The sequence below is a fragment of the Accipiter gentilis genome, chromosome 25 (assembly GCF_929443795.1).
Source record: "Accipiter gentilis chromosome 25, bAccGen1.1, whole genome shotgun sequence".
Lineage (NCBI taxonomy): Eukaryota > Metazoa > Chordata > Aves > Accipitriformes > Accipitridae > Astur > Astur gentilis.
Genome location: NC_064904.1, coordinates 19,278,247 through 19,295,859, shown reverse-complemented (window position 1 = coordinate 19,295,859; position 17,613 = coordinate 19,278,247). Strand labels below are relative to the sequence as shown.

Sequence of the window (17,613 nt, the reverse complement as noted above, 5' to 3'; positions counted from 1 at the left end):
ATTAATTAAATGCTTCGTGGAAATCCAGGCAGCTGGGGAACCTGCCGGGTGTCACTAGGCAGCGTGGCCCCGCCCACGGCCCCGCCCACGGCCCCGCCCACCTCCGGGCAAGCTGAGGGCAACGGCTTCGCTCAGCTGCTGCGCATGCGCCTGGCTGCGGGAACCGGCGGGGTCTACGGTGAGGCGGGCGGCTCGGCTCGGCCCCATGGCCGCCGTCTTCCTCGTCACGCTCTACGAGTACTCGCCGCTCTTCTACATCACCGTGGTGTTCGTCTGCTTCCTCGTCACCAGCGGCCTGGTGCTAGGCTGGTGAGTGCGGTGGTGGGGCCGGCGCCGGCTGTGGGGGCAGCCAACACCGTCTCTGTGGGGCCGGCTCGGGCCGTGGAGTCCGATCTGGGGTGATGGGCCTTGGCTGCGGAGGGCTGGCGGTGTAATGAGGTGGCACGGTGTAGGAGGGGGGTAATGGGAGCTGGCACTTCTTGGGGAATGAGCCGTGGGGCTGTGGGGTGGCCCTGAGGTGGGACAGCGTCAGGGCTGGCAGTGGTTGGAGAAGTGGGGTTGTGTTGAAGAAAGGAGGATGAGGAGGGCTAGCACTGACCATAGGGGAAGAGGGGCTGCTCTAGCAGGAGAAGGTGAGGATGAAAGCTGTGGAGAAAATGGGATGGCTGGGAAAGGACCTGACCCTGAGTGAGGGGGTGGGAGTCAGGGGTGGCTGCTCCAAGGGGAAAGTTTGGCACTGTTGGAGATGGACATCTCAACTCTTGGTAGTAAATAAAATGGGCAGATATTGAGTAAAGTGCCTGGTGTTAGGCCAGCTAAATTTGCCAGGCTTCAAGGCAGAGTTGTTACTGAGGTGTGAGACTACCCAGTACCACTGACGGGGTACCAGTCTGTTCCACTGCTGAAGCTCGGAGAAGGTGGTGTTTCAGGTGAACCGAACAGGGTGCTGGGACTGGGATGGGGAGGAGCCTTAAACAACTGATCTGCTAAAGTGTCTAGAGGGGTGGTGAGTGGAAGACCTTCTCCTACTTGTGTTTGAGAGGTTTCAGCAAAGATGTCACTGTTGCCTTTTTCAGAAACAGGTCCCTGAATGTCTGTTCATAGCACCATTCTATCTGTTTTACTGCCAACTCAGGAGTGTCTGTAAATGTAAATACTGATACTTGCCAAGTGGACACCATTGATTAGCAATCAAAATATTTTAAGCAGGAATTGCATTTCCCCCCATTGGCTTAACATTAATATCTGTAGTGCTGTTCTTCAGTGTTTTCTACCTTTTGTCTCTCTTTGAATTACAGATGTTTTAGCTGTAGCTGTTTCTTCTGGCAGCTTATAAATAATCTGATTGACTTTTCCTTTAGTGCAAAGTCTTTCCCTTGTTTACATCACTTTGTTAGCTACCACTGGCTCAAGCATATGCTATCTATTGCTTTCGGTGTGAATGAAGCAGATCTTTTGATCTTTTAGATGGGCTTTGTGGGAAGATTTTGTTCTTGTTTTGCATTGCCTCCCCTAGTGCTGGGTAAGTGGTAGTGAAGGCAAGACTGGTCTTTTTGTTATCCTTTTGCTGGATGAAACTCCACCTCATTATTTACTTGGAGAGAGAGGTAGTAGAAATCCTTTTCATAATTCTCTCTGTGCCACTGCATACTGACAGTATTATATTGCCTTCCACTTTTCTCCACTTTTTCCATTTTTGCTTCATCGGTTCTTTAAAAATATTATCTTTACAAAAAAATTATACTGAATCATGATTCAAAGAAAATCTCCTGCATGTATATCCCAAACCAGTGATCCTTTATCAATTTAATCATTATTTATCTGCTTATAATAAATGCTTTGCAATTGCCTGCAGTTAAACATCTGAAATAGGTGTGCCAGAAGGTCCTCACATCTGTACACGTGTCCATTGATGCTTTTTGGGCTAGAGGGTGTGCAGAGGACTGTCCAGGTGCATTTTTATTTCAGGATCAGAGATTCTAGGTGCATCTGCACTAGATATTATTGCAGTTTATGTAAATATGTACAAACTGTCTTCAAACTAGTTTGTTAAGGAACTGTTAGTCAAGTAGAAGCAGTAGCCAGGAGCTCAGCACATACAAGTATGTGAGTATGTGGCCAGCTGCTCAGAGATATTTGCTGCTACCTTTGAACTCTGCTGTGCCGTGGCCGTATTACCAAGAGCCTCCAAGCAACTTCAGTGTGTCTGCATCTGCAGTTACAGTTTAAGTGCACTTGAACTTACTCGTGAAAACAACTTGATCCTTTATTTGAGACACAGAGTACTGTAAATGCATGTGGTGTCATAAGTACATAATACTTGATATATTGCTGTAATGACATTTTGTTTCTCCCATCATTTTCAGCATCAGTTGTCAGCTTCTTTTATGGATGTGTTCATGATGGTGTCAGTCAGCCTGAAAAACACCAACTGCTTGGGAATGTTAATGTTTCCATTTGCAAAATCACGCACTGATTTCATGAGCGTCTGTTTTGATGGCCAGCCCTGGATACCTGTGACTCTGCTCAGAGAGTCTAAGTAGGTTACTGCACAGGTAGCTTTCTAGAGCCAGCCCATTAGATGCTCTGGGCCTAGGAATGAAGTGGAATTCAGATGAGGTGAATACAGTCCTGTAAGTCACCTTTTTAGCTGGAGATGAATGCTCGTATTTGGAGGAGCTGTAGGCTCAGCAGCTGTTCGAAGTCCGGGCTGCTCTTTGAAGAAATTAACTCATGAACAAAAACGTTGGAAACTCCTGCCTTTTCTAAACTATTATTGTTCTGAAGAAATTAATTTTCCCCTATACCAGCTCTAGGCTGATAGACTGTTAAATCATAAAATAAAAACTATCTTTATTCATCCTTCATACACTGAATACTACCTTAAAATTTACAGAAACACTGTACCTTATTGTTGAACAGAAAGGCCTTTCTGCCTTCAGCTGCTGCTAAAACTATACGAGAGGCTTTTTTCTATGGCTGCTTTTCATGGTGATTATCCTGTTGCTTTCGACCAGCAAAGAAAGTTTCCAAAGAACAGGGGTTTTGCTTCGGAATCAGCCAGATGGTATAAAACAGGAGGCATTTTTATGTGTGTCTGGAGAGATTAGCTCCATTGAGTTTTGGATATTGAGTAAGTGAAACAGCTGCTGCACCTGGTTTCTTTGTGAGTAAGATGTTTAACTGGTGTACTTCATTACAGCCTCAGTGAAGTCAGCATGGCTGTGTTTACTTGCATTGGGCAGAGATTTGATCCTCTATGCGCACAAACTAAGTATGGCTGAGCACCCGATGTTATATCATCGAAGAAAGGCAAATGTTTCCATCGAAGTCTGGCAAATCAAAGGAATTTATCAAAGAAGGAGTAACGAGTATAGAGTATTTTCTGCCAGCTCTATCTCTTTCCTCTTTGGTGTATCTGTGACACTCAGGCACGCAAGACATTAAATGGTAAAGGCAAATGTTTGTTAGACTGCCAGGAACAGGTTGTTGCTGTTGAGAATGGCTTTGAGAATTTTTTTTCCTGAAGTAGTTTCCTCAACTTGAAAATCACTTTTGACTGATGTTTTTCCCTGTTAGTCTTACAAAAGGCACCACTCCAACATGAATCAATATAAAGGAGCCCAATGTCAGTAAAAGCTCTGCTTTTCTTCTCCATTTGACACACAGGACTTGGAAAAGATTTTAAAACCAGGAAAAAGTAGCAGTTAAGCTACAAAATTGTCTGTTTGGCTCAGAGCTGTATTGTACATGAAATTGCTTTAGCAATTTTCAAACTGATTACATTGAAGTTGGTAGTGCCCTTTTCAGCTTGAGTTATTGATATGAGACCCATCTTACTGTAACAGCTGCTATTTCAGTATACTAAATGGAAACAATTGATGCAGGGAAGAGCCGATGCTTTGTGCCATTCAGAGTTTTCTAGCACCCAATATGCTGATGACTGCATAAACCAAAATTCAAAGCCATTAAACAGGCCATCAGTTCAACAGTACAGGTGGCAGCGACAAAAGCACAAATTCAGGAAAGTACAGCCTGACCTTATTAATAACTGTTTTCTAAAATGCATTAACAAAAGACTCCCAGAGCCTCTCCCTGTTTCCTTACTAATGGGACAGGACTGGATTAATGCAGTTAAGAAAATCTCTTCAGTCTCCGAAGTAGTCTTCTGATTGCATATCTGGGACAGTTTCTCTAATCAGATTTTGGTTATTGAAAGTTATTGCTATCACCTTAAAAAGAGAATTATTTTTAGCCAAGCGTAAAAGGAAGTCTGTTGTGAAACTTCTTTTGTAGATCCTGATCTTCTGTAATCATTCTTTTAAAAGCCCCAGGCAATATGAAAATGTTGGGGGTTTTGACTGATGTCAGAAATAATATGAAAATATTCTTCCTTGCTTTCTTTGATTTTTATTTTGATTCATAGGGTGTTTAAACTTTTAAACCTTTGTTTCGTTATCCTTTTAGGGTCAGAATATCACTTGGGCTAGCGTGCTAGTTTGAGCTTTGAAGGGGTCTTAGAGTCTCAGCTTTGATTCATAGTCTTGACTGTTTTGCACTTGGTTTCTGGCTCAAACCAGAGGCTTTACAGCCTCTGGTTTAATATCAGCATATTGTTGTAATTGAGGTTTACATGGGAAATCAGGATCTCAGTCTCCCATAAAAACATCTTCCTGGCTGTAGTTACAGCTAGAAATATCTTGGGGCTGAATGATTTACTCCAAGGTCTTTTTTTTGAGCACCCAGTCCATTAAGGCTGTTCCATGTTTGCAAGCAGCAACTTTTTTTGGTCCTGTGATGGGATGTGTAGAATGTCAGCTGGAAGAAAGCTCTGGCTAACCGTTTTCCACTAGAGGGCATTGACCATTCTGGTTAATTTTAGTCTCTTTCTGGAAACGCAGGAGTAACATACTCCCCCTTTATAGGTTTTCTGTATCGCTGCAAAGACTCCTACCTTCTGCCACAAAAAGCTGGAGTCAGATTGGCAGGCTGTATTATGCACGCATCCTAGCAGATATTCTGCAAAGCCAAGCTAGCTCTATTTGTTGTGCTACTTGCTATTTAGAGCTGAAGAAAAATTCAAATGTGTCAACACTAACACTTAACCCACTTGTTCTTGTTTCATGTCTCATAGGTTTGGGTTGGGTGTTCCTGTTATTCTGAGAAACTCAGAAGAAACAGAATCCAGCACAAGAGTTTTGAAAAAGCGGATGAGACAAGTGAAGAATCCTTTTGGGTTAGAAATCCCTCATCCTGCTACAGCCTCAGTAACAAGTCAGTGGATTTCTGATGTGCTTGATTTTTGTCAGTTTGGGTTCCTGATCTTAGTACTATGTTTTCTTGCTCTCACCCTTTTCCTTCACCAAAATTCCTCAGAAACATGCTTTCTCCCATCATTATAACAGAAATAATTTTTACACAGCTTATAAATGTGGTGCTTTTAAAAGTTAAATGTTTGGATATTTAAGTACAGTTTAATTCTTATTAATGAAACGCTTCCTGCTATAACAGATTTTTAAGTAACAAAAACATTTGCAGGTTACTAACTACTGTGGGCGTTTTTGTAAACTTTACAGAATTGTTGAATTCTATAGAATTCATTACAAAATATATGATGCCCACTTAAATCTAAGTCCAGATCTCCAGACGTGTTTGGAAGCGCACTATTAATAAATAAATATCTCCCTCTCTTTCTATCTCTGCTTCAGTGGAAACTGAATTTAAATATCTATTTGGATCAGAGTTCAAGTAGCTCCTAACATGCTTGAAATCACCCACATAGGAAGTGAAATTCATGCCCTTCTGCATCACCGGGGAGTAGTAAGCAAGGCTGAGCATCTTCTGCCAACACAGATGTGGAGCCTTGCTATGAATGAGAAAAGGGCTGCAGCAGTTTTACCCCTCCCTCAACATATAAAAAACCAAAAACCCAACAAACCCAACAATTTAGTCTTCAGGTAACTTGTTTTTTCCAGGAGGTTTGAGCTCTTGAATTTGGTGGGACTTTTCAAGAGTTCTGCTCTTGTTTGTGCAGTAAGTGTTCAGAAGTTAATGGGTTGGGTACTTGATTTTTAGAAAAGAAATGGAGCGCATAGATCCTCTTTTTATCCTCCCTCTGCATGATCAAGAGGGCTTTATTCTTTGAGCCCACAGAGAGTGTTGTAGGCCAGTGATCCAATTAATACCATTATCTAAGGAGGGAATGGACTTTGGGCTAGGGGTTGTGCTCTTGGGTCTGCCAGTGAGTGTGTAAAATGTTACCAGAAGTTAAAATTTACCCTTCATAACAGGCACATGCTACTTTTGTCAGCTTAATCAGCCATTTTATCTCCTCTCACCCACTTCTTCATCTCCACTGTCTTTCATAAGCACCAAACCTAGTCTGAATTCTTAGAAGATCAGATTATAATGACAAAAATCTGGGACACTGAAGTTGTTTTCTGCTTGTTGCCTTTTAAGAACCTACACTTAGCAGTTCCAGAATTCCTGCACATGGGTTTGTTAATGAAATCCTTATCTTCTTTCTATAAGAGGGTGTAACACTGACACCTGATTGTCTAGAAGACTGCATTCTTACATGCTACTGGGGCTGCAGTGTTCAAAAACTCCATGAAGCGTTGCAGAAACATGTCTACTGCTTCAGAATAAAGACTCCTCAGGCATTAGAGGATGCTCTGTACAGCGAATACCTCTATCGACAACAGTACTTGTATCCTTTTTTTAAAATTGTTTTGACAAAATATGCTAATTTATTGGCACAGGGAATGTTGAGACTTGTGCACACTCGGCAGTTCTTGGCACAATATATTTATGAATAAATATGATGACAAACATTCTTTATGCAAATGTCACATTTGTCTACAATTGCAGGGACACTGATTGTTTTCCTTGACACATTCAAAGCATTAAAAAAAATGACAAGGAAGAAAAATATTGTCAGTTACCTGAAGATGCTCAAGTTGTCGATTTTGGCCCAGTGCCTAGATCTCGCTATCCATTGATAGCATTGTTGACGTTAGCTGATGAAGAAGACAGAGAAATATATGATATTGTAAGTAATATAAGAATATATTTTAGGGTCACTGTATTTAAGGCATGAATGTTTCAGGAGACAGGCTTGAATAAAACAGCTTCCTTTCCCTGTCTCCTAGAATTTGGTCCCTAAATTTGTCACTGATGACTCCAGGGGAACATGGCAGAAAAGCAAGGATAATTGCTATATAAAAATTATGTATGGCATTCAAAGGATGCTTATGATTTTCACAAAGCTCATATCTGCAAAGGTCTCTGTGGTAAGCCCTGTGGTCAGATGAACTAGGGTTGTGGTAGGTTAGTAAGCTATTACTCTGATTTCTCTGGTCACATAAACCTGTGGTGGAGCTCTTGGCGCTGATGAAGTCTTTTGGATTGCTGTTGGCAAGGTAGCGGGTTTGGTTTTGGTTTTTTTTTTAGTGTTTGGCATAGATATTTGAGCTGATTGCTGACTTGACTGTTAGGAACATAGAAATTACCTTTCTCCAACAGGCTGGAGTCTATGTAATGCCATACATTATGTCTCACAGTAGCCAGCTTCAGGTCATTTACAGGAAGGTGTAAAGGTCTTGCAGTAGACTGATATGAGATACTCAGGTCTCCAGAAAGGTCTCCTCCTAATCTCTTACAGTTAAAGCAGCTTCATCTGTGTCACATACAGTTCAATATCCCTTCTAAACTCTAAATTGACTGATTCTTTTTGGAATGATTTGGGACACACTTTTATCTCGCATCTATTCATTTGGTTAATAATCTGATAGCACTAACTGCTTGAACAATAATACAAATGAACTCAGAAGCAAATTGCCTAAATCCACTGAACGCTCTTTCATGCATTCATTTGCAAAGTTTGTGATCATACCAGTGCTTAAGAAATCTGTCCCTTTCCAAGTGATACCTGACCTTGGCTTCTTGTCACTTGACCTTAGGACTGCCTTCTTCCCTCCTGTCCCCACTCGAGATTTCCCCCCCCCAGCAGTTTCCCAGATTAATACATCTGATATGTTTAGAGCTCAGATTAGTTTAATATAAAGAGACTGTAAAAGTCATATTTGAATGTGTTTGACATTAGCATGGACATGAATTTGTAACACCTCTCTCTTGTTCCTTAACATAGAAGAAAGGGATGGAAGGAGAGTGGGGGAGATATTTTTCCTCTGGTTTTGGAGAAAAAGAACACAACCGTTAACATGGTCAAAGGAGTTACTCCACCTGAACTCCTTGCCAGACAAATGTCAGAATTGCATCTGGTTTTGTTGAAAAAACTTGTAAAATATAAAGATAGCATGGAAAGGGATCTTTGCCACTGTGGCCGGTATGGTGTTGCTGTGTTATTCTCACATCAGTGCATCAAGCTCCATCTTGAATTACTTTTTTTGAGTGTGTGTCCATCACTATAGATGGTGTTCCAGTATCTCTTTTCTGGGGGGTCTAATTTTCATCCTAACTGTATTTGTGGCTGGATCATACCTATTTGGTTTTGTGCCGCAATTGTCCCCCAGCTCCAGAAAATTAGCATGGCTGTATATAAGAGTCACAGAAATTATTTGAAAACTGGCAGGGCTAAAGTGGAAGAACACTTCGATCTCAGACCTGTGTATAAAACAGAAAATTGAGAAGTAACTCGATTATGGTGTACAAGTATTTACAAAGAGAGAAAATACCTCATGCTCGAGGGGAAGAGGTTCTATAATTAAACAGCATAGCATTTCTACTAGATCATAGTACCACTGTATATGTTTCTATACTGCAGGACAGCATAACAGAGATGACAATAGCTTGAAGATCGAGATGCTTACATTACGAACTGATCCCACTCACAGTTAAGAAGTTGCCTAGGTGTCTGAAGAAAGTATGAATTGAGGACACGCGTCATCCCTATGAAAGCACTTATGTTATGGTGGGATGACATAATACAAATACAGTGAGAACAGTTAGCTTTAAAACTCATATTATCAAAACACAAAATCTGTCATTTTAATTGAGATTAAATGGCTTTCAGGTTCCAAAACAAAGCTAATAGTGGTGTGGGTTTTGGTTTGTTTGTTGGTTCTTTTTTGTTTGGTTGGGTTGGGTTTTTTTCTTTTTTTTTTTTGAGTCATTTTGATTTAGAAAAAAAGACCTTATTGCCACAGAATAGTAAATTCAGTTAGTATAAATATGTGTGTATAAGTACATATATATTTAAACTCTGCATGTAATTAGCTATGTATGGATTTTGAAGTGGAAGTCTGGTTTGCCTTTAATTTTTTTTTTTTAATATACAAAACAGCTTTCCTCTATACTTCATTTCTCTTTTGACAGCTTCTGGGAACTACAATAATATTGAATTTCACTTTCTTTTTTTCCTGCTTTTTAGAAGCTATTACGTAATTTGGGCAGGGTGAGGGGTATTAGGCACAGCATGCAAGCTTAGAGTACTTTTATTTTCAGAAAAATGACTCTAAAGTCAGCCCATGGGGTCCTTTCATAATCCTTTCCAGTGAAATTTGTCTTTTGCCTACTCGGTTTACAAGCCAATCAGCAACACTTCTAAATGCTTTTTGGAGTCTAAAAATTGCAGTCTGTGTGTTTGTGAGGGAAGTGGGAGAAAGAAGAGAAGACTTTGCCTTTCACATGTTCCCCTGTAATTCTGCACTCAGACTTCAGCTGGCAGGGTCATTTCTTGTGTTGAAGAGAGCCTGGGACGTGGCTGCAGATGTTGTAGGGGTCTCAAGTGCATGTGCTCACTTGGGACTCTGTTGCTGCACGAAACTCCTTGCAGTTTGTCAGCTTCTCTCCCATCTAGGAGGAGCTCATCGTGAGTTGGTGGTGTGGAAGGAGGAGTGTAGGAGCTGCTACTTCTGGTTGAAATTATCATGCAGGTAGCTTCTCTGAGGCACATGCGTGACTGTAAGCAAGCCCTACCTCAGCTGCATAAGCACTTAACCTTCAGGAGGACTGCATGTGTTTGGGTGCCATTTTGGTTTGGAGCCTAATTCCATTAGGTGAGAGCAGTCCGAGCAGGTCTGCGCTGTAAAGTGGCCATAGAAGGGCTCCATGGAGAACCAGGGCAGAAAGCTGAAGTGCCACAAAACGTTACCTTGTGCCACGTCCTGTTTTTACTTTGCCCAACTTATTTTTTTGATCTGTGCTTGAAGTCAACATTGTTGAAGTCCCAATTGTCTAAGGAAATAAGCAGGTCAGAGGTTGTAACAAAGTATGCAATCTTTCAAGCAAACTGTTCTATATGAATCATATAACAAAAAGGAAAGTTATTAAACATAGCTTTTTTTTGGTAGGTTTCAATGGTGGCTGTAATTCACATTCCTGATGAGAGCTACAGACTTTCCTGCAGAATACTATATCAGTATCTACTTCTAGCTCAAGGTCAATACCATGATCTGAAGGTAAGCTGCGTACTGAGTCTTGTTTCATTTGGGTGACAGTGTTTAGTTTGTGTAGGCTTTCAGGAGCCTAAATTAGTATAAGACTTTTATTATCATGCAAAGAACTGGATAATAGTTAAAATTATTTTATCAGTTAAGTAGTTCCAGCAAAAACTACTGTACAGAAATATTTTGCATGAAAATATTCAACATTTGCTGGGGAAATTACTTTATTCTAGTCTAGAGGCCTAGGTCCCGTTCACTTATTAAAGCAGTAGTAAGACATTAACTAGCTGTCAAATGCTTCCGTTCCACAGAACATTTGTTACCTCCTTGCTAGTCTCTCAAGCCAGCACTTTCTCCTATACTGCCCTTCAGTTGGGAAAGCCTCAGAAGATACTTTTTTTTTTTTTTTTTGGTTCTTTTTACTCCAATACATGCACAAAGGTTAGGAATCTGCCTAGCACATACCATTCTAAGTTAAAACAATGTTCTCATTATTCCATTACAGTTCCCCTTATCTATGCATGTTGTAGGACCATCTTTGTCCTGTGTCTGTCAGGCAGTTGGTGGTGTGATTCTGTGCAATCCACGTTTACATTACTGTGATAATAAAAATAACATATGGTATTTGATAAGCTAGAAATTGGGCCAAATTAATTCAATTGCCTCAATTAGCATTCATTCAGAAATAGATTTGTCCAAAGAAATGTTTGTCCTGACCATTTTTTTGCCGACGTAGTTGAGCCAGGTAAACTTCCCTGTTGATCCCCCTAAGCTTTCTTTTCATGTATGGTTGCCATTGTAAAAACACTGCTTAAACTGAACAGAAATAACTGTGCAGCTGCGTTTTGTCTAGTTGTATAGTGTGCTCTCTATGGGCATCTTTAGCTGCATGGTAGTTTACTGGCTATATTGAGAGATCATGCCCAGAAGAATTTGCGCTTCACATAAAATAAGGCAAAAAGGAGTAGGGGATTGTACTATGAGCAAGAGTGGAATGGGTTGAGTGAAGTAGATCTGACAGCTTGGTGGATATTTTTTTGGCAGGAATAGATAGAAGCATCCCCCTAGGCAGAGAATGATATACCAGAAACAGAAACCCGAGCTGCTCAAAACCTGGGCAGTTCTGTTAGAGTTCATGCGTGTACATTGATTTGATTCAGCTAAAATTTGATGACTTAATATTTTCCCAGTGTTTTATGTAATTTTATGCTTCTGAAATACCTTTAACTGAAGGCCAGGCAACTATCAGGACTCACGCAAAGAGTCTGGCACTATTTGACCCAGTGGAAACCAGTGAATCTGACCCAGCGGAATTTGCATTGCATGTGTGTGTTCAGGTATCGAGGGGAGTTTGTTGACTTCTAAATGTTTGTGTATATGTGTATTTTAGCAACTCTTCATGTCTGCAAATAGTACTGCACTGTCTTCAAGCGATACGTCCCCTGGTGAGAGAAGCACTGACAAAAGCTTGCTAGAAAAGGCTGGACTGTCTGAAGATGAACCAGAATTGCATGAAGAAAACAGTAAAGACTGTGTTGTTTGCCAAAATGGCACAGTGAACTGGGTACTCCTACCCTGCAGGCACGCATGCTTGTGTGATGGCTGCATTAAGTATTTTCAGCAGTGTCCAATGTGTAGGCAGTTTGTTCAAGAATCTTTTCCACTTTGCAGTAAAAAGGAGCAAGATGAAGATGAATCAACACGTATCTTGCAAGATGTTCTTCCTGGAAGAGTTTTTTAATGGGGAAAAAAAATAGAACTACTGGGTGATATGAACCAAGATTAAATGTAGAAAACAGACTGTTTATGGGAGGATATGTAGCATTAACTTGTATGGTTTTGCTTTTTATTGTTAGGTAATTTTCAGCTTCCTTGTTTTTCTTCGCTCCATATGCTCACAGGAACACTACGCTTATCCATGTAATGTGGACAGGAGAAGTGCGTAGGATATCTTTGACGGACATGATTTTATTTATAACTTCTTACTAGTTTTTTGTGGAGTACTAGTGGAGGCTATTTTGATTACTAAATTTAGTATATCTGCTAAAAAAAGAATAAAACTTGCAAGTGAAGTTGCACACAGCTCATTCTATATTTATTGTATTTAAAAATACTAGAGCAATATATCATTTTAACTCAGTATGATTTAGAAACACAGCACTTTACAGAATGTTATCAAATGAAGGAAAGTAAATATTCTTCATTGTTAAACCCATGTATATTTATTTTGTAGATGAAGGCTGGACTGTGGCAGGAGCTGGTATTTGAAGGTGTGATTCAGGACACTGTTTCTGGCTGTTTGAAAGATTTGTGTGTGTGCGTGTGTGTGTGTGTGTGAGGGGCCTTAGCCAAAGCCTGTTGGAATGAGTGGAAAGATTTTTTTTCTTGACTATTGTTGGCTTGAACTAAACATTGCTGACACCTTCAGGCCTGAGCCTCTGCTATGTCATCTTGAGACAAGGACTTTCAATCTTGTTAGCAATGGCTGTAAGAGCTTGTTCTCCATGCAAATGTTAGTTAATTACTCCGTAGAGTGGTTACTTGGGCAGTTTTGTGGTGCTATTCTTATACAAGTAGCCTGCTTTGGGCAATTTCCAACTCTTTTTACTTACATTGTCAGCTTGGATGCAAAGTTAACCATTTACCTTTTATCAGTAGTCCCAGGGAATTTACTTATAAAGAAAGAAGCTAAAGAACAGCAGAAAATTATTTATTTTTCCCTCCAATGGTGTATTGTCAAAAGCAATAAAAACAGCTGTTGAGAAGAGAAAGTGTTGTTTTGCTTCTTGAGAGAGAGCTGAATTCTCCTGAAGACAGGCAGGCTGGGTTTCACATCTGCTCGTGTAAGACAAAAATACAAATGCTCATTGGAACCTGTAGAAAATGGGGAGTAGCGGCTTTCTGTCCTCCCTCTTGTTCCCTTGCAGCTTTGTGCCACATCCAATTCCAGGACAGCTGCTCGGTCTCGGGGAGAGAAAGCCGTGCTCCAAGCTATTTGGCTGCACTCTCCTGCAGCTCCTTTAACAGTGCTGCTGGTACAAGGTACACACAAGGTGCTGCACACCTCTGAAGCAGGGAAGGAAGCTTCCCCTACTCATAGTTATTCCACCTTCGTCTTTTCATCATTCAGGCTTTTTTGTTTTGCCATGACCCTGTTTCCAAACCCCTGGCTATTGCCTCTGAGGAAAAGATTGAGGTGGTGGTGGTGGAAAGAGTAATGCTTAGCTGTAAAGACAGATGGAGGTTGGGAATTGATGCATGTAGCCACAGATTTCCAGCCAGTGATCAGTAGGCTATTTGTAAGACAGTTTATCTGGTCTACGTAGTGACCTTCCTTGCCAGGGACAACTCAGGAATAAACTGCTTGCCAAATCAGCCTTTTGTTTGCGTTATATATCAAACAGGAATTAAATACCTAGGTGTTTGTGGGGCCTGATCAGTGCTTCCAGAGAACTTTGGAAGACAGATGGTTCTTGTGGAAATCATCATGGCAAAAAATGGTGTATATGCTGCAATTCAGGAGGCTGAGAACAGCAAGAGGAGAGCAGACAAGAATGTAATAGCAGAAGGAATGAGTGGTGGTGGCAGCAAGGCCATACCTTGGATAAGAACACAACATGGATATGGAGCAACAACAGTGTGATGCAACTCAAGCAGACCCGGAGCTGCCTGTATTAAGAGAGAGTTTAAAGACTCTAAATGTCATATGGTGTCTTCACCACTCAGGATGAATCACAGAGGTGTGATGAAGACTTGTCCTCTGCATCGCTATAGGCAGTCCTCACCGGATCACTTGGATGCATGTGTCTTGGTGCTAGAGAATGTGAACGTGCAAAAATGAGCATGAAAGAATGAGTGGGTGAAATCAGTCCTAAAAATCACCTTCCCTTTCTATGTGGTTTTGCACTGAGTTTTGCTCGCTTGGTCGCAGCGTACCTGCTGGAGGTAGTTGCTGAGTTTAGCCTCCCTATCTGTGTCACTAGCCTTGTTCTGCCATTAAAGGGGAGCAGCTAACGTGATGATGGTGGAAATAATTACTCTGCAGACTTCCCTTCATATCCATGTGTCACTGTTGTGAAATGGAGAGCTGGTGTAAATTGTTCTAGGCCTCTGTGGGGGCTCAGAAAAAATTAATATAAAGACCCAAGAGCCTGAGCCATGACAACAGCTGTTTCCATACGAACAGCTTATACTACCAGCATGCGGCATAGTGGCTGTACAGCCTGTTGTTCCAGAGGAGCAGGCTGAAGCTGCGCCAGTTCTAACCTGGAGCTGGGCACTGCTTGATAGTTAGCAGGGACTTGGTTTGTCCACATAGATGATCAAAGAGGTGGTGTTTACTGCTTGACCACAGTAGTCCCCGACATTAAATCAATTAATTAAAATTTCCCAACAAGACAGCATGATCCAAGCTTGTGGGCTTGTTTAATCTCAAAGTGAAATGGTATTCAAGTAAACCCCACAGAGAATTGCCCGGTCTGTCTCATCCTTCAACCAGTCGATGCCGGTATTAAATAATAATGGCAAACAGGATGTAGCTGTGCTGAACTGCCAGGCCATGTATTTACCATTAAGTCTGTCCCAGCTTTTCATTTGTTTCATGTTCTTTTAATAGCATTTTCCAGAGATGCTTAGTTGCTTTATCAGATCTAACAAGCTTCCTTGCTGGCCTAAATCAAAGACCTGACTGAGAGTTATAAAAAGTACAGTAGCTGGCTTATTATGTTTGCCCTTCTTCTAAGAAGCCATCTCAAAATATAGATCAGGTGAGAAGTAAAAGGAGCAGCTCTAAAGCTGCCTTGTCCGTCCCCTGGTTGTCTTAAAACAGGGATTCAAGGCGCTGAGAGAGAAATAAAACCTTCCCGTGACCCACAAAAACACCATATATTGGCAGAGGCTGTTCTGCTCTGTCACCCTGTTGTAATAGAGGCAATATAACGTTCCTCTTCCACTCATTATAGGTGATGTTTATGGATTTGGTGACATCAAGGAACATATGCAGACTTCTGGCAATAAGACTTGCTTCTTTTCAGCAGTGTTGGGGTATTACAAATTTGTAATGATTTTGGCTGCAGGAGAGAGGTGGGAGGTGCCTCACTGCTTGGTTCATCAACTGTAATCGGAGCTGAGGCTTTGAAATGAGTCGATCAAACTAAGTGGTGTTACTTAGGGATGTCCCAAGGTGCCTTTCCAAATGCCAAGGGACTATGACGTGGACATCTTCCTTCTGTAGAGAAAGTTCCTCTGTTAGGATCTTCCTTCCTCCCTATCTGCCTCCTCCAAGTAGCGGGCAAATAGCACGAGGAAGTCAATTTGGGTCAATTCATCTTAAAATGGTCTTCTCATTCCCATGGGGAATTTGGAATTCCCATAAGGCATTTTGAGAACTGGCTAATGCCCTGACCCCTACTCCTCATGGGCTAAAATGGTGCTGCATTCTGCTACAGACCCTATAAAGTCTCACCACCACCACCGAGGATGACCATTGACCATCAGAGCACCGAGGCTGTCTGCTGAGCTCCCAGCAGCCAACACTGCCAACCCGGCAGACGACGGGTCTGAGCAGATGAGAACCCACGTACGTGTTTTGTTCAGCTTCAAACAAGCTTCGGTGTGAATCTGATTAAAATGATTCCTTTACTTGCTAACACCAAACTTAAAACTCTAATACGGTAAAAAGGAGCCAGGAATCAGGGTCTGAGTTCCTCCTGCTAGTTTGTGCATTTCTCAGTCCCCCCCGTGCCTCGATGAAGCTCTCTGCAAGGTCTGCCAGGTGAAGGAGGTCTGGGGCTGATCTGTGTAACTGGGAAGTCTGCAGTAACTGGCCACCAGTCACCATTTGCTCAGTTGTCCTGATATCCAGAATAAACAAGGACTGGCCTCTGTCACTGCAGCAGATGTGCAGCCCCTGCAAAGGCTGTCCCTGGCGTCCTGTATGTTTATAGCTAATGTAATTAATGCCAGGAATAGCTGAATTTTATCTGATACAGCAGAAGTCCCGCCTCTGAACTAAGCCATTAGAAAGGTTTGGTATTGTCTTGCTGGAGTGTGCTGGGCAGGAAGGGCAAAGAGAAAACCAGGATTAGGGTTATATTTCTGGATAACTTTAGTATTACTACTGTTTTAACGTTGCTTTGACAGCATACAGTGGCCTCGTAATGCAAATGCATACCCGAGCGCAGCTCTCGGGCCACAACCAAGCATTGGAGGGTCCCAAAAACACAGCCAGACCCCGCTCCCTGCCCTGCCACTGCCCTCCGAAGCAGTGCTAGCCACGATCCCCGGGACGTCTGCCCAGCTAGGGACCACAGAGGGGCTCAGAAAGTCTCTGCTGAGCAACGCGGAGTCACTCGGGCAGCTCTACACGTTGTTTCTGTATTGCTTTTCCTCTCTTGTGTCCGTGAGCGATGTGGGTAGAGAGATACGAGCTTGTAGTGCAGCAGTGGTTATACCTGTAAAAAGGGGCTTCTACTGCTTTGGTTCCATAAATCTGTAGGAATGTGCAACACCTACATAAAGGCACCTTTGTCCGGATGCTGCTGCATCTGAGCTGGGAGAGTTCCTACTTTAATTATGCCATCTCATAATAGGAATGATTTAAAACAGTAAAAATGCTATATGTAAACATAGCCTTAAGACTAGATGAAGTCTTCAGTGGAGTCTGATGTCTGAAGGGAGGAGTCTCTTTGTTTCTCTGACAGTATTTTGAAAAGCAATGACATTATAAATTCATGCTGAGGTTACTGAGCCTTCACCAGGGTTCAGAAAAAAAACCAAAACTCCTTTTACTCCTCCTCCCTACACATGTACTCCTCAGCCATAGAAAAGGCAATACTGTGATGTTTGTCGTAGTCGTGACATGAGGAGTCACTGCATTTCCATTCTTTAGAAAACACCTGTACTACCTGTGCAGTGTCCAGGTGCTCCTGAGGGCCGAGTGAATCCCAGAATTACTTTTGTGGGACCAGCAAGAAATTATCTGGACAATCAGTTGCTACCAGCATTTTGTATCCTCAGTCTGTGGCATCCTTTTATCAGCAGAAGATTTGTACCTAGAAAGCTTTTCTAGGTTTTAGATGCCTCCTCCAGCTTTTTGTCTTCATCAAATGAGGGGTTTTGGCGGTTCCTAACATTTTTTACTCTCCCATTGCATAGCCACTTCACATCTAATATTTCTTGGCAGATTTTTCAATAGTAGCTGTAGTCA

The 17,613-nt window shown here is 41.9% G+C and overlaps 1 protein-coding gene across 2 annotated transcripts; it reads left to right on the top strand.

Annotated features, from left to right (window-relative positions):
• Nucleotides 1-158: 158 nt before the first annotated feature.
• Nucleotides 159-13,166, top strand: CGRRF1 (cell growth regulator with ring finger domain 1). 2 transcript variants are annotated; one of them, XM_049828623.1, is made up of 7 exons: nt 159-309; nt 5,135-5,274; nt 6,532-6,709; nt 6,904-7,051; nt 7,152-7,292; nt 10,314-10,421; nt 11,797-13,166. In XM_049828623.1, the coding sequence occupies exons 1-7, from the start codon at nt 206-208 to the stop codon at nt 12,145-12,147; spliced, it is 1,170 nt and encodes a 389-aa protein (XP_049684580.1). In that variant the 5' UTR covers nt 159-205; the 3' UTR covers nt 12,148-13,166. The 2 variants fall into 2 exon arrangements, with proteins under 2 accessions (XP_049684580.1, XP_049684581.1); XM_049828624.1 differs by lacking the exon at nt 7,152-7,292.
• The last annotated feature ends 4,447 nt before the right edge of the window (nt 13,167-17,613 follow it).